The 13,412-nt window shown below is 41.0% G+C and overlaps 5 protein-coding genes across 6 annotated transcripts; 3 read left to right on the top strand and 2 right to left on the bottom strand.

The window, feature by feature from the left end:
* LOC109728945 lies at window positions 366–2,642 on the bottom strand. The gene is made up of 5 exons (XM_020259503.1): window positions 2,468–2,642; window positions 1,079–1,193; window positions 889–978; window positions 685–768; window positions 366–610 (listed from the first exon to the last, which is right to left on the bottom strand). The coding sequence occupies exons 1-5, from the start codon at window positions 2,533–2,535 to the stop codon at window positions 509–511; spliced, it is 459 nt and encodes a 152-aa protein (XP_020115092.1). The 5' UTR covers window positions 2,536–2,642; the 3' UTR covers window positions 366–508.
* Window positions 2,885–6,237, top strand: LOC109703476. 2 transcript variants are annotated; one of them, XM_020224080.1, is made up of 8 exons: window positions 2,885–3,002; window positions 3,234–3,551; window positions 3,637–3,839; window positions 3,953–4,303; window positions 4,681–4,881; window positions 4,966–5,036; window positions 5,360–5,499; window positions 5,710–6,237. In XM_020224080.1, exons 1-8 carry the CDS (start codon window positions 2,975–2,977, stop codon window positions 6,030–6,032), a joined length of 1,635 nt encoding a protein of 544 aa, XP_020079669.1. In that variant the 5' UTR covers window positions 2,885–2,974; the 3' UTR covers window positions 6,033–6,237. The 2 variants fall into 2 exon arrangements, with proteins under 2 accessions (XP_020079669.1, XP_020079668.1); XM_020224079.1 differs by having other exon boundaries at window positions 5,360–5,508.
* LOC109703475 (pentatricopeptide repeat-containing protein At1g06145) lies at window positions 6,341–8,458 on the top strand. Its single transcript, XM_020224078.1, has one exon. The coding sequence runs from the start codon at window positions 6,434–6,436 to the stop codon at window positions 8,255–8,257; it is 1,824 nt and encodes a 607-aa protein (XP_020079667.1). The 5' UTR covers window positions 6,341–6,433; the 3' UTR covers window positions 8,258–8,458.
* Window positions 8,520–10,116, bottom strand: LOC109703477 (peptidyl-prolyl cis-trans isomerase CYP19-3). Its single transcript, XM_020224081.1, has 2 exons — window positions 10,015–10,116; window positions 8,520–9,215 (listed from the first exon to the last, which is right to left on the bottom strand). Exon 2 carries the CDS (start codon window positions 9,191–9,193, stop codon window positions 8,672–8,674), a length of 522 nt encoding a protein of 173 aa, XP_020079670.1. The 5' UTR covers window positions 9,194–9,215; window positions 10,015–10,116; the 3' UTR covers window positions 8,520–8,671.
* On the top strand, window positions 11,756–13,245 carry LOC109728906 (LOB domain-containing protein 17-like). Its single transcript, XM_020259443.1, has 2 exons — window positions 11,756–12,391; window positions 12,573–13,245. The coding sequence occupies exons 1-2, from the start codon at window positions 12,113–12,115 to the stop codon at window positions 12,951–12,953; spliced, it is 660 nt and encodes a 219-aa protein (XP_020115032.1). The 5' UTR covers window positions 11,756–12,112; the 3' UTR covers window positions 12,954–13,245.

Below are 13,412 nucleotides of genomic sequence, written 5' to 3'. Positions count from 1 at the left end.
TTTACAAGAACAACATATGAAAGTTGAACTTTATAGAGATATATTTACAATTCACTATATTTGCAGAGAACTGTATGCATTTAACCCCATATTACATAAGTGCCAAACAGAGTCAAGTAATATTATGTTTATCGAATGAAAATTGAGAACATGATAACTAGCTTAAAAATCAAGCACAATAAAATGTGACAAGAAAACAACAGCTTCCTTTGTTGAGTCTAAAATGTGACAAGAAAACAACAGCTTCCTTTGTTATAGACTCTTCTAACTTCTCTCCTAGCTTGTTCTATATCCTATTCCCACATAGAGAAGTCCTAAAAATTCAGTAAAACAGGAAAATATATGACCCCCCCACCCCNCCCCCCCCCCCAAAAAAAAACAGAGAAAAGCAGCAAGGTTTCATAGGCTGATGAGGAATAAATAGCATAACTAATTTCAAATTGGAACTTTAAGAAGGGAACTAATGAAACCAGCGTGGGTAAATCGACGAATAGACCATCCCGGTCATCTAATTTTTCTTTGATTTAGGAGACCTCCTCTTGGATTGTCTTATATGGATTGAGTTTTTCATCCCTAGGAAAAACAAGAGAGTTCCAAAAAGCGCCAAATCCTGCGAGCATTTGGAACCAACATGTCACTAGTATACAAAACCAAAGTAGTTGATCAATTCAAGAGATTCATTACCTGTGTGAAGACCCGGAGAAATTCAGGATTACTGTAGTTAGCAAAATCATGCAAGACGGGAGTGATGATAACCAAATGTAGCAGCTGTTAATAACAAAGATTTCTTAAGTTACAAAACATTTTGCGACACATTGATACTGGTTTCAAGAATTAAAAGTGTAAAATGATGGGATATAGCAAACTAAGCCAAGGATGTAATCTAACCAAGAGGTAAGCACCAACTGAACTGCCGAGGATAAATAGAATGCCTCCGACTCCCTTCAAGGCTATACCAGCAGCTACTACATGTTTAATCTGGTAAGAGACAACAGGTGATAACTCCATGTACGCTGTGTAAAATATTTGTTACATCTGAGTATAGAGAAAAGAAGACGGTGTGTGGAAGAATTCTCACCTCAACTGCCGGCACCTCTACTCCAAGATAAGAGGTTGCTCGATCTTTGAGAAAGTCAACCTTGGTTCCATAAACCTTGGCAATTGGTCCTCCATCAACTCCAAAGGCATTAAACCTACAAAATAATGGTTGTGATAAATTTATAAGTGTGACTAACTAGAGAGCACAGTCAATGCAGGTGTGAGTTGTCCATCAATGGCACTGCCCGCAACATCATAACTATATGATCTTAGATTTAATATGCTGCAGAGCAGTCAATTTAACTAAGATAACACAATTTGCTTTCTTTTTGTTCAGATCAGTCTGAAGAAATTTAATTACATTAAGATTATCAGTTTATCACCACCATAGAGAGCACCCCTATATAAATAAAGGTTCTCAAGAAGCACATCCATTGTCTAAGCAGTACGTAAGGTGCAAATCTTCAAAATGCCCCAACAAAGCAGCAATGGAATATCATTGCAGTAAAATGATCAAAAAATATATATATTATTGCCTATTTGTTTGCTTGAAGCTACTAGTCTCGCCATTATTTATCTTCGTCTCCACCACACTCCTTTGCTAACCAAAGCAAATGCTCTAAGGTTGACTACAAATTTGTGAGCCTATTCTTTACTTGGGGCAGAAGCAAAAAGAAAATGCAAGGGATAATGAAAAGCCGAAAAGTAACTTCTAGTAATTTGATGACATTTTTCAATACCCTGTTTTAACTATGCTTTAGTGATGACACTGCGACCGGTATGCTGAAGAAAGGCCACCTCAGATGACACTAACCTTTGAAATGTAATCGGGGCATATTAATCATAAAATATGCAGAAAAAATCATAAAATAAGTTCTGCACCTATCTTAATAGAACACTATCATACACACAAATCTCTCATGTTCGGGTTAAATCTCAACTAATCTAAATAACGAAGATTACTTTTATAAAAATAAAAAGGTCTACTCGTTTTTAGCCCTAATGTAAAAGCTGAATCATATATGTATGGATAGAATAATAAGATCTGAAGGATATAGTACATGGTGATGCAGGATAGTCAAAAATAGATAGATAGTTGCAAACAATATAGCCAATTCACCTCATGTTACAAGGTAATCAGAACACAACATCACTGTTGCTTCATCCAAACGCACGCATACTACATTTTTATCAGATTCAAACCACCGCATTCGTTTCCGGCCCAAAGCAGATGCGATTATGCGCAACAAACAACGATTACCGGTGCTAAAAGGAACGAAACTCTAGATTTGGAGAAATCACAGCGAAAGAGGCGAAACCCTAGCTTGAATCCCAGATACGAACGAGATGAAGAGGCTAATACGAGATGATGATGATGATGATGATGATGATGAGGATGAGGAAGAGGAGGAAGAGGACGAGCACTTACTCTTGCCACGCGGAGAAGAGGAAGAAGAAGGCGAAGAGAACTCTCCCGAGGGCGGAGAGGAAGCCCATGGCGATGGAAACGGTGAAGAGACGCGAAGGCGAGCCCCGACCTACCCTAAATTCTCCGATCTAGAGAGGAGAGGAGAGATCGGGTCCGCGAACAATGGCTGGACCGGAAAGGAAAAGGAAGCAGCACGTTTCCGGTTCTACCGAACCGAACCGGGTGGGCCGAATCACCCGTTTACTTACGAAGTCGAGTTCGCTAGAAACAGCTCCTTAGAACCCATCAAGCCCAAGTATCTGTACTGCTGTAGCGGGCCATTTCCTACAATTTTGCAGGCCCAATAAGAAAGTTCCGGCCCAATAAGTGCCCCGGTCCAGCTCGCCGAGTATATACTTTATTTATGCCATTCCACGATCCGATTTCGGAGAAACTCATTTTCCGCTCGACCCCTCGCGTTCGAACTCAACCGAAGCACCGCCACCGCTCTCCTTCCCACTATCACTCATGGCGAAGCGGCTTCTCCTCCGTCTCAGTACGTTCTCTCCTCCCTTTTTTCCTTTTTATTATTTCCCCATTTTTCCTTGTTTTGTTTTAATTTGGCCTTGTATTATTATCTCTAATACGCTTCAAACTATGCGATTGTTCCAGAGATTGTGTGTAAACAGTTATGATTCATTGAGATCCGTTTGTAATTGTTCTCATCGGATTCCTCTTTTCTTTTCCTGCTTGATTTAGTAATAACTTCGCCGTCCGATTGAACCAGATTCGAGATTGCGAGGTGTGAGGAATGAAGATTACTACCGGCAACTGTTGTCCGGCGTGCTCAATCGGCGCCTCTCGCAGAGCCCGAAAGTTGAGAATGTAGAGAAAATCGTAACTGCTGATCTTGATGAAACCGTGAGCACGGCGAGTTCTCCGAAAAACAAGCTCAATGAGGCTGATAGTTGTTCTTCAGATCTTAGTAGAGACGGTTTCAATGATGCTGAATTGAGTGGGTGGAGATTGAAGCTGGAGTTTGCTTGGCTCTCCAGAGCTCTCGAGCCGGCGCTGCTGCAGTTGTATAAGTGGGCATCTTTTACAGGTGCGCTCCGCATCAGAGAATTTCGAACTTGAGTTCCGCCGGATTTTCATGATCTTGATTCTAGCGTAACGATGACGCACTGCAGGAACCGATGAGAAGCAGAAAACAACAGCCCCCAGCACGCAATCTCTTACCGAGATCCTTAACAACCTTCAGCGGAGCAAGAAAGGCATTCGGGACTGGAGCCTCGGCGATCTTACGGTCGCTCTGTACCTTATTTATCTCAGCCGAGCTTCGGCAGATAAAGTTGAAGAGTTCAACGGCGTTCAGATCTTCTCAGATGCTATAGTAATTTCCCATACTTAGTTTGTCATAAACTCACATTCAATTAGTAAGTTTATCATGTTCCTTGAAGGTTTTGATACGTTCCACCGTCCGTTATAATTGTGTGTTTATTTTAGGTTCAAGAACTCATCTACCATATTGAACTTGCAAAGGGGGCTTACAAGGACAATGCGACCGCTCTTGCACGCCACAGCATGCTTCGAGAAAGAAATGTTTTGAAATTTGTGAGGGATTCCAGTGTGATGAGACCTGGATACTATATCGGGATAGATACACGCAACAAGTTAGTAGTGTTTGGAATCCGCGGAACTCATACGGTTTACGATCTCATTACTGATGTGGTTTCTTCGAGCGATCAAAAAGTTTCGTTCGAAGGCTTCTCGACCCACTTTGGAACAGCCGAGGCTGCTCGCTGGTACCTTCGACATGAGATGGGAACAATAAAGAAATGCCTAGAGAAACACAAGGTGAGAGAAGGTTCGTAGGCTTGCAGTCAATAGTGTGTATGTTACTTTCAATTGTATATTCGAGAATTATGTATAGATCTTACCTGAACTATCTCACACTTTGAAACGGGTAAATGAACTTTCAAAACATTTGATTTAACTGCCTCGCCACCAAAGCAAAATTGCATTTTTAACATAACAGGATATTCTGTTACCTGATGAAATATCCCACTACTCGATGGACCATCCTGTGACTTTTTTGACAGAAACAACAAGATTCGAAAAGTTGAAAGAGCCCATTTTGAAATATGCTATTACCTTTTGTCTTACTCTTCTTATGCTACTGTATTTGTAAGTTCATACATTAATTTATAGTGGCGAGCTAAAGTTATGGGCAGGGCTATAAGTTGAGGTTAGTGGGGCATTCTCTTGGAGGTGCTGCGGCTGCATTACTTGCCATTATGTTGCGGAGGAAGTCAAAAGAGGAGCTGGGATTTAGTCCTGACATTGTTTCTGCTGTTGGATTTGGAACTCCTCCTTGCGTCTCGAGAGAACTTGCGGAAAACTGTGCTAGCTATGTCTCTACTGTTGTATTGCAGGTTGATAAAAGGCATATCTGATTACTTCTTCGCTTTTCAAATGAAGCGTTCGTTAATTTTTATTTCTCTGACTATATTTTGCAGGATGATATAGTTCCTAGGTTAAGTACATCTACACTGGCAAGATTACGAAATGAAATCCTTGAAACTGATTGGTAAGTAAAATAAGTAAAATGATATACCTCCTTTGTGTGTTTTTTTTTTCGACTTTACGTTCTGTATCTTGTCCACTCTTCTATTTCCTTAGTAATACATGCAGAGTGTATTCGTAACATTTTGGTTCATCCATCATGTATTCTTCATTTTGGCATAAATAAGAGATCATTCTTGGGTCCTTAGCCGACAAGAATATCCTGTTAGACTAAATTTATTGTTTCTTTAGATGCAACAACCCACTGTTTGATATACTTTTGATTCCTGAACATTGGTGGTTCAATTCTGTGATTGTGCTCTTTTGATAGTTCCCCAATTTTTTCAGGATGACTATTCTGGAAAAGGAAGATTTGAAGGGTATCATTGATATAGTTACAAATGCTAAGCTGTTTGTGTCTTCTGTTCAAGACGTGGCTCGAAAATTTGCCGACTATGCGAAGTTTAGAAATGCATCGGATACTTCCAGTAAGTTTGGTAAGTTTCATGCAGTAATTGTGTTATGATGCATACTAATTTGGTTGAAAAAGAGGCATGATCCTTTCAATCCATATATAATACCAGAGCACCCTACATGTACCAATCTATACCAATCAAATTCATGCATCATTTTAGAATTTGTACTCGAAACTCGTTTATATACCATTGTAATCGTCTAATGTCATGTGCTTTTAATAGATGCCTCTTTGTGTAAAAGCTCTGCTGCTCCTGAAAAATCCCGCTCAGAGGCTTCGGCCATTGTTAAACAAGATGGATCGGAGTCGGAGGAGCTCTTCGCACCGGGAACACTCTATTACATAAAGAGGCAGATTGATGATATAAGTGGCAGCTTGAAAAGTATAGAATCTTATACATTGTGGAAAAGGCACCCCGGTGAACATTTTGAGAGGATATTGCTGTCCGGTAACTTGATTTCCGACCATAAATGCGACAACCACTATTACGCTTTACGGGATGTGCTCAAAAGCTTGCCGATTGGAGATGAAAAAAGCCTATGTTGAGTTTTAATAAAGCGGGTTCGTTCATGGCTTCGGCCTTTTATTCACAATGTTTTTTATATACCAATGTCATGTATCACTTAGATATTCGATCTCCATACCGTATTTTTAGTGGATGGAGTATGCTTTGTAGTATTCAAGTTGTTTTACATGTACATATTCTGTCTATTTGTTTCTGGTGGGAGATATGAAATAATTTTGTTAAGAAGAGGTTTTGTTTCATTGCAATTTCATTGGTTAGGCCAAGTGAATATTGTGAAAGTAGAGAGTATATAATTTGCTCCTGTGCAAGCTTTTACAGGTATAATAAGATCATCAATTTTTTTGCACTTTATGGAGAGAGATCAAGGATTTTAGTATGATCGCTACACCACATTGTTAACAATTCAATCACTTGCTTTTAAATGACCGTTAAGCCCAAGAACCCCGCGACTGCATTATCTAGGTTTTCATTCACCCCAAAGGAGCATCTCGTGGAAGCTCTCCAAAACCACAACAAACCACTTCCCCCTCATTACTCAAACCATCCAATCACCTCCCAACTCCAGAGATGCCACACATTTTTGCATCTCAAATCCATCCATGCCAATTTGATCAAGACCAATCTCAACCAAGACCCCTTCTTCATGAACCAGTTTGTGGCCACATCGTCCAGCCTCCGCCAAATCGATCATGCCTACCAAGCGTTTGCCGAAATGTCTGATCCAAATTCCTTCGTGTATAATGCCATTATTGGTGGCCTCGTTCAATATTCTCGATCCCGTGAAGCCCTTGAATTGTACATGTGCATGCTGAAAACTTCGATTCAATCGACGAGTTATACATTCTCCTATTTGATAAAGGCTTGTGCACAGATACCGTCTCTTGGGTTGGGTGAAGCAGTTCATGGGCAAATTCGCAAGTTGGGTTTTGGGTCGCAACTCGTGGTTCAGACGGGACTGATCGATTTCTACTCAAACTTTGAGAGGATCGGCGCAGCAATGAAAGTGTTTGATGAAATGCGTGAGAGAGATGTCGTTTCGTGGACCGCGATGCTTTTCGCCTATGCTAGAGCTGGGGATATGGAGTTGGCGAGGAAACTTTTCGACGAAATGCCGCAAAGGAGCACTGTGTCATGGAATACGATGATCGCAGGGTATGCGAGGTTGGGTAATGTTGAGATGGCTGCTTCTCTCTTTAATGAGATGCCGAACAGGGACATAGTCTCGTGGACCACCATGATCTGCTGTTACTCTCGCAACAAATGCTTCAGAGAAGCCATTGTGACTTTTGAAGCAATGATATCCGTTGGAATAAGCCCAGATGAAGTGACCATGGCCACAGTTATCTCAGCATCCGCGCATTTAGGCGCTTTGGACTTGGGTAGGGAGTTGCACTTATATTTGATGCTCAATCGGTTTGCTTTCGATGTGTATATGGGCTCTGCATTGATCGATATGTACGCAAAGTGTGGGAGGATAGAGAAAGCTCTTCTGGTGTTCTACAAGTTGGAGAAGAAGAATATATACTGTTGGAATTGTATAATCGAGGGATTAGCAGTTCATGGGCTTGCCAAGGAGGCATTGAATATGTTCGATAGGATGAAGAAGGTAGCTAAGATCAACCCAAATGGTATTAGCTTTTTGAGTGTTCTTAGTGCTTGTAATCACACAGGACTTGTCGAAGAAGGCCGAAAGATGTTCTCAAGCATGATTGAAGATTACTCAATTTCTCCAGAAATCGAGCATTATGGTTGCATGGTCGATCTTCTTAGCCGTGCCGGTCTTCTAAAAGAGGCATTTTCTCTAGTAAATAGTATGGAGATTGAGCCAAACTCGGTTATTTGGGGAGCTTTGCTCTCTGGATGCAAAATCCATGGTAATATGGAGATTGGCGCGGTTGCAATGAAGAAGCTGTTGGATTTGGAACCAAGTAATAGCGCACATTACATGCTTCTGGTTAACATGTATGCCGAGGGGAACAGATGGGACGAGGTCGCAGAGATTAGGACTAAGGTGAAAGCGGGAGAGGTGGAGAAGAGAGGCAAAGGATGTAGTTGGATTGAGATTGATAGGATAGTGCATGAGTTCGCCGCTTGCGATTTCTCGCATCCTTTGTCGGACGAGATTGAAGTAATGCTGGCTGAGTTAAATGGGCAGCTTAGGATTGCAGTTTACCTTCCAGAGCTGCATATCACACCTGAGTCAATATGGTGTCCTTACTGTGGCTGTGATAGTAAAATACATTGAATCTGATTACTATCTTCTGGCTAAATTTTACCAGATAAAGAATAGTTCTCTTAAGTTCAAAAGTCATTGTAAAGATAGTGAAAAGTAACTCTTTCGACCTCATCTCATTGATTCATCATAGCAATTAGGGAATGTAACTGAAACATTTCACTGGAGCTACTGCTCCAGAACAAATTCTTCTTTCAGAACCTTGTTATCTAACTTTGCCTTACTCTTATTCTTAAGGTGGAATGAGTTTTCATGAATGAATTCCAAAAAGAGATAGCAGGGACCCAATGCTGATGCATTAAAACAACTGCTTTCATGGGAATACATAAATATACTTCATTTTTAAGCCACAAGAACATCTCATTATACAAATCTTATTACTCTGAACTAGCAGAAGAGACCATCAGCTTAACATTTCACATTCACTCACTCCTCGAGCTGCCCACAATCTTCAATCACAACGGTCTCCAACGGCCTCCCGCTCTGCGACCCGACCTTCTCCATCGCCTCCACGATGCTGTACCCATCCACAACCTTCCCGAACACCACATGCCTCCCATCGAGCCACGCTGTCTTTGCGGTGCAAATAAAGAACTGCGAGCCATTCGTGTTCGGGCCGGCATTGGCCATCGAGAGCACGCCGGGCCCAGTGTGCTTCTTCACAAAGTTCTCGTCCGCAAACTTGAGGCCGTAGATGGACTCGCCGCCCGTGCCGTTGCCACGGGTGAAGTCCCCGCCCTGGCACATGAAATTGGGGATTATGCGGTGGAACGTCGAGCCCTTGTAGTGAAGTGGCTTGCCCGAGATGCCGAGCCCCTTCTCTCCGGTGCACAGACATCGGAAGTTCTCAGCGGTCTTCGGGGCCGCATCGGCGAACAGCTCCATTATTACGCGCCCGGCTTTCGCCTTTCCAATCAGTATGTCGAAGAAAACCCTAGGGTTTGCCATTATTTCTGGACCTAATGAAGCCCTGTTCAATGAAAAGTAGAAATAAATATAAGACATTATACAACAAATTTAATAATTTTTGGTCGAAGAAAAACCTAGGGTTTGCCATTTTTTATTTCTAGACCTAATGAAGCCCTGTTCAATGAAAAGTAGAAATAAATATAAGACATTATACAACAAATTTAATGATTTTTGAACAAGCCATTTAGCCAGATGAACTAGTTTGGTACAATATAAGATTGCAGCGGTGAGCAATTATACAATGAATTTACCAGTTTCTGAAGAAACCCATTTATTTACTTTTGGTGAAACAAAATACCAAAAAAAAAAGGAATCATAAGCAAATTTATTTATTTTTGACCAATGTACCCGGATGAACAAATTAGGTAGAGTAAAAAGAATTAAAAAAAAAGGCAATTATACAACAAAGTTTATGATTTTGGAACAAACCCATCTACCCAGATGCATAAATTTTTGTAGAAAGATCAGATTTTTGTTAGAATTTTTCCGAGGGAAATGACCAAATTCAGGGAAAAAAAAAGGTGATAATTTGGTGTATTAAAAAATTTCCGTCATCCTAGAATGATCTCCGCAATTATATATTGCGGGAGCTCATTTGATGCAGAGACGATTACAATTTTGCACAATTTTTGAGCTCAAGGAGTGTTTAATTTTTTTTCTCCTCCCAAGCCTTCGATATGTGCCTATTTTCTAACGCTTTTTCTAATTAAACATCGGACTAAAAAAATAAAATAAATGAAAAAATTATACAGATTAAGTGCATCTCAACAAAAAAAAAAAAAACACACACACACACACACCTTGTCGATCGATAAGAGAAGTGTAGGGAAGAGAAGGGAAACGGAGCTCGGAGAGGGTTTAGGCGTTAGGGTTTTAAGAACAGGGAAGCTTTATAGCTGCATATTTGGGGCTAGGGTTTTAGATCGAATTGACGAAAATGCCCCTCTTGAAATAAATGGTCATTGGGCCTATGATCCTCTTGGCCTAGTACCCAGAGTTCAAGGCCCAAAAATATGTTTAATGGGCCAAATTGTAAATTGTGCAATTACTGTGTGATTTTATGTTTAAGTCCAACTCTTTGGTTCTTTTTGGTTCTTGAAATTTTTAATAATTCCTTACTTTAGTACACACTTTTACACGAGGATTAGTCAATTTAGATGTTAGCTGCATAAATTATAATTTAGCAAGTTAATGATTGAGATAATAATACATAAATCATAAACTCAATTAATAGTTTAATGCAGCTCCATAACCTTTAACATTGCTTTTTGGGTGTAGTGTAGTATGGGTTGTCTCCTCCCTTTCCAACCCAACCACCTTACCACCCCCACTTGGTTTGGTTTGGTCCCAAACACAGAGCTGGGCCTCCCCCAAAAGCCCCAAACGACGAAATGCTTACTCGGACTAGCATTTCGGTGGGCCCTCCTTTGTCGTCCACGCGGCACGAGCTGATTCACGCCGACCGTCCGTGGTGGCCCACGTGGCTTGCGATCGGTCGTGACTCGTGACACGTGGGCCTTACGTTTTGCTCCAACTAGCAATAATCAATTAAACATTTCAGAAGTAATCACTGTTTAGAATAGTTGATTGTCTGAGAATTAAATCTTTGTGCGTACATTTGTAATGCAGGATTCAAATCTCTGACTTCTCAGATAGTATCTGTATTCAATCCTGACTTCTCGAATGTCGGTCGACGTTTGAAATGCACTCACCGTGAAAGTCCTTTTACGTACAATCTTTTTGTACTACCATGCTCGAAGCTGTAGAAAAGTCACGACCCATTCGCAGGGGCCATTCACATAGAAAGGAGAGAGAGTGGCACCTACAAGGCTTATTATGGAAACACAGAAGGGGGGGAGGGTAGGGTATTCCTCCTCTCTCATGAGTTTCTTTTTCTCCTTTATAAACTGTAGCCATCTGATGTTGCAACACCTTTTCTAAACAAAGTGATGTTGGTTTGCTACTTGAAATAGTCCGAGTTATAGTTTTCAAATTTGTTTTTCTCACAATGGTTGCTTTTCCTGTTTCTCTGGAAATTAGTGTTGTTATCTGCTATTGCTAAGCGATAATCACAAGGATAAGAGCAGCTATTAATATAAAATGCAACACATTAGGTTATGTATTAGTTCTTAAAGACGCCAAGGGTTAGTTCGAATGCGACGATCAAGTACAGAATTAGGCAGCCTAGCTAATAGAGTTAGGGTGCATTATCATCAGTAGGGCCATATGTCGGGCGCCTCTAAGCGGCTCTACAAAGTTTATTAAGTCCCAGTTTCGTCTTGCTGTAGGATATTGTATTGTTGAATATAGACTATCTAACAATGCTTTTAGAAAACAAATATATCGGAAGTTGTTGCAACAAAGATGACTTGTTATACGACTATCGTCGAAAGCAGAAGTAAAAATTGAGCCAAACTGACATCAAAAGCAATAAGCCAAACAAACTTATTCATTTGCCAACTCAACCAAATATATTGGGGGGCCTGTAGTGTGACAAAATGCTTATAATTAGATCACAAGTTAAACAAGGGTGATCAATAACCTAAACAATAGCAAAGAGGGGGCCAACTAATCACTACAGCAAACAAGTCACACTTTCATGCATTGGAATTGGAGTTTGGTTGGTGTTTTATCTCCTTTTGTCCTTTGATTATTCCTTTCAATGGGATCACAAAACGAGTATGGAACTCGAGATGATGAGGTGAAAGTAAGGTGATCCATTGCGTGACTAAAAGTAATGAAAAGTGTAGCCCATCAAGGAGACAAAAGCAATTAAACTATTCGATACAATAAGATCATCTCAATTTCCCTCGTGTTTATAAATAACAAGGTGATGATACTCTCTTCTTCTACACATTAGTTTTGGAACAGGAAGTGAAAATTTAAAAGCAAATTAAGATGACGGGGTTTGGCTCTCCTTGCGGAGCATGCAAGTTTCTAAGAAGGAAGTGCGCCAAGCGATGTGTGTTTGCCCCCTACTTCTCTCATGAGCAAGGCGCGGCGCATTTCGCGGCGATCCACAAGGTGTTCGGGGCGAGCAACGCCTCGAAGCTCCTCGCGCACCTGCCGGTGGCCGACCGGTGCGAGGCGGCCGTCACCATTTCGTACGAGGCGCAGGCCAGGGTCCGAGACCCAATCTACGGCTGCGTCGCTCACATCTTCGCGCTCCAGCAGCAGGTAATTACCGATTAATAAAAGACATCTTACAAAGTTGAAGTCTCACTCTGACCAGTTCATCACTACTTAAAATAGCTTAATTGTGAACCTTGAACATTGATAGGGACAAATCAACAAAGCCATGGTTTTGGCAAATATTTCAGGGCATTAACATCTACAACTACTTGTTTTTATTCTTCAGGTAGTGAATTTGCAAGCACAAGTAGCTTCTTTAAAGGCCCAAGCAAGACAAGGCCATATCAACTGTTCTCCTTCTACTTTAAGCCTCCAAGAAGACAACTTCAGTAGCAGGTTCTTACCCAGCCAAGCACAACATGGCTCGGGCTTTTCCCAGAAGCCATCGAATTCGATTAACGCCGAAACCATGCTTTGTTATGAGAACGGGCTTCTCAATTCGATCTCTTTCCCTGCACCTCATCAATGCTACGACCCACATTCATACGTGAACGATGATCCTGTCGCCTTCGCTGCCGCCGACGAGAGCTCTTCCTGTGCCATGGCCACTTTAGATGCGCAACAAGATGTTCAACAAACAAGCTTTGCTTATTTAAACAGTGCATGAATGATTGCGTCCCATAACAATTAGAAGTTTTGGATCTTATTGTACTCGTCAATTATTTGTGGTGGTGAAAAGTTGGTGCAAATTTGGGACTGCATCAATCGCACGGACTTATGAAAATTGAAAGCTTCATGTGTCTTTATCTAGAACATATATAATTAGAACCCACTTAAAACTAATATGATACTAGTAATTAATTTGGTAATTCACAAAATTTTAAAATTGGCCTTCCGAGCCTAATTTGACAAAGTAGTAAACAATACAATTAAAGGCCCAATAACCTTCATAGGCATAAATAGTGTAATTTAATCGGGGGCCTATAAAAACTGAGGTCCATCTAGCTCGGGCTAGTTTAATTGGGCCCTAAATGGGCCGTAATTGTTTGGATAGATTCGTCCTATCACCTATGCGCTGTTCACCATATCATAAGTGAACCGCCTAGTTATCGACCGTCCATCTGCC

The sequence above is a fragment of the Ananas comosus genome, linkage group 25, assembly GCF_001540865.1.
Source record: "Ananas comosus cultivar F153 linkage group 25, ASM154086v1, whole genome shotgun sequence".
NCBI lineage: Eukaryota > Viridiplantae > Streptophyta > Magnoliopsida > Poales > Bromeliaceae > Ananas > Ananas comosus.
This window is presented reverse-complemented; position numbering and strand designations above follow the sequence as displayed.

Bases quoted from the DNA above. Each gene is read 5' to 3' on its own strand.
- LOC109703475 (XM_020224078.1), top strand. From the start codon at position 6,434: ATGACCGTTAAGCCCAAGAACCCCGCGACTGCATTATCTAGGTTTTCA.
- LOC109728945 (XM_020259503.1), bottom strand. From the start codon at position 2,535: ATGGGCTTCCTCTCCGCCCTCGGGAGAGTTCTCTTCGCCTTCTTCTTC. The intron at 1,194-2,467 runs GTAAGTGCTCGT...ATTATTTTGTAG, and splicing joins CTCTTCTCCGCGTGGCAAGA to GTTTAATGCCTTTGGAGTTG. The intron at 611-684 runs GTAATGAATCTC...AAATGCTCGCAG, and splicing joins TTCTCCGGGTCTTCACACAG to GATTTGGCGCTTTTTGGAAC.
- LOC109728906 (XM_020259443.1), top strand. From the start codon at position 12,113: ATGACGGGGTTTGGCTCTCCTTGCGGAGCATGCAAGTTTCTAAGAAGG. The intron at 12,392-12,572 runs GTAATTACCGAT...TTTATTCTTCAG, and splicing joins TCTTCGCGCTCCAGCAGCAG to GTAGTGAATTTGCAAGCACA.
- LOC109703477 (XM_020224081.1), bottom strand. From the start codon at position 9,193: ATGGCAAACCCTAGGGTTTTCTTCGACATACTGATTGGAAAGGCGAAA.
- LOC109703476 (XM_020224079.1), top strand. From the start codon at position 2,975: ATGGCGAAGCGGCTTCTCCTCCGTCTCA. The intron at 4,304-4,680 runs GTGAGAGAAGGT...AGTTATGGGCAG, and splicing joins AATGCCTAGAGAAACACAAG to GGCTATAAGTTGAGGTTAGT. The intron at 5,509-5,709 runs GTAAGTTTCATG...TGCTTTTAATAG, and splicing joins GGATACTTCCAGTAAGTTTG to ATGCCTCTTTGTGTAAAAGC.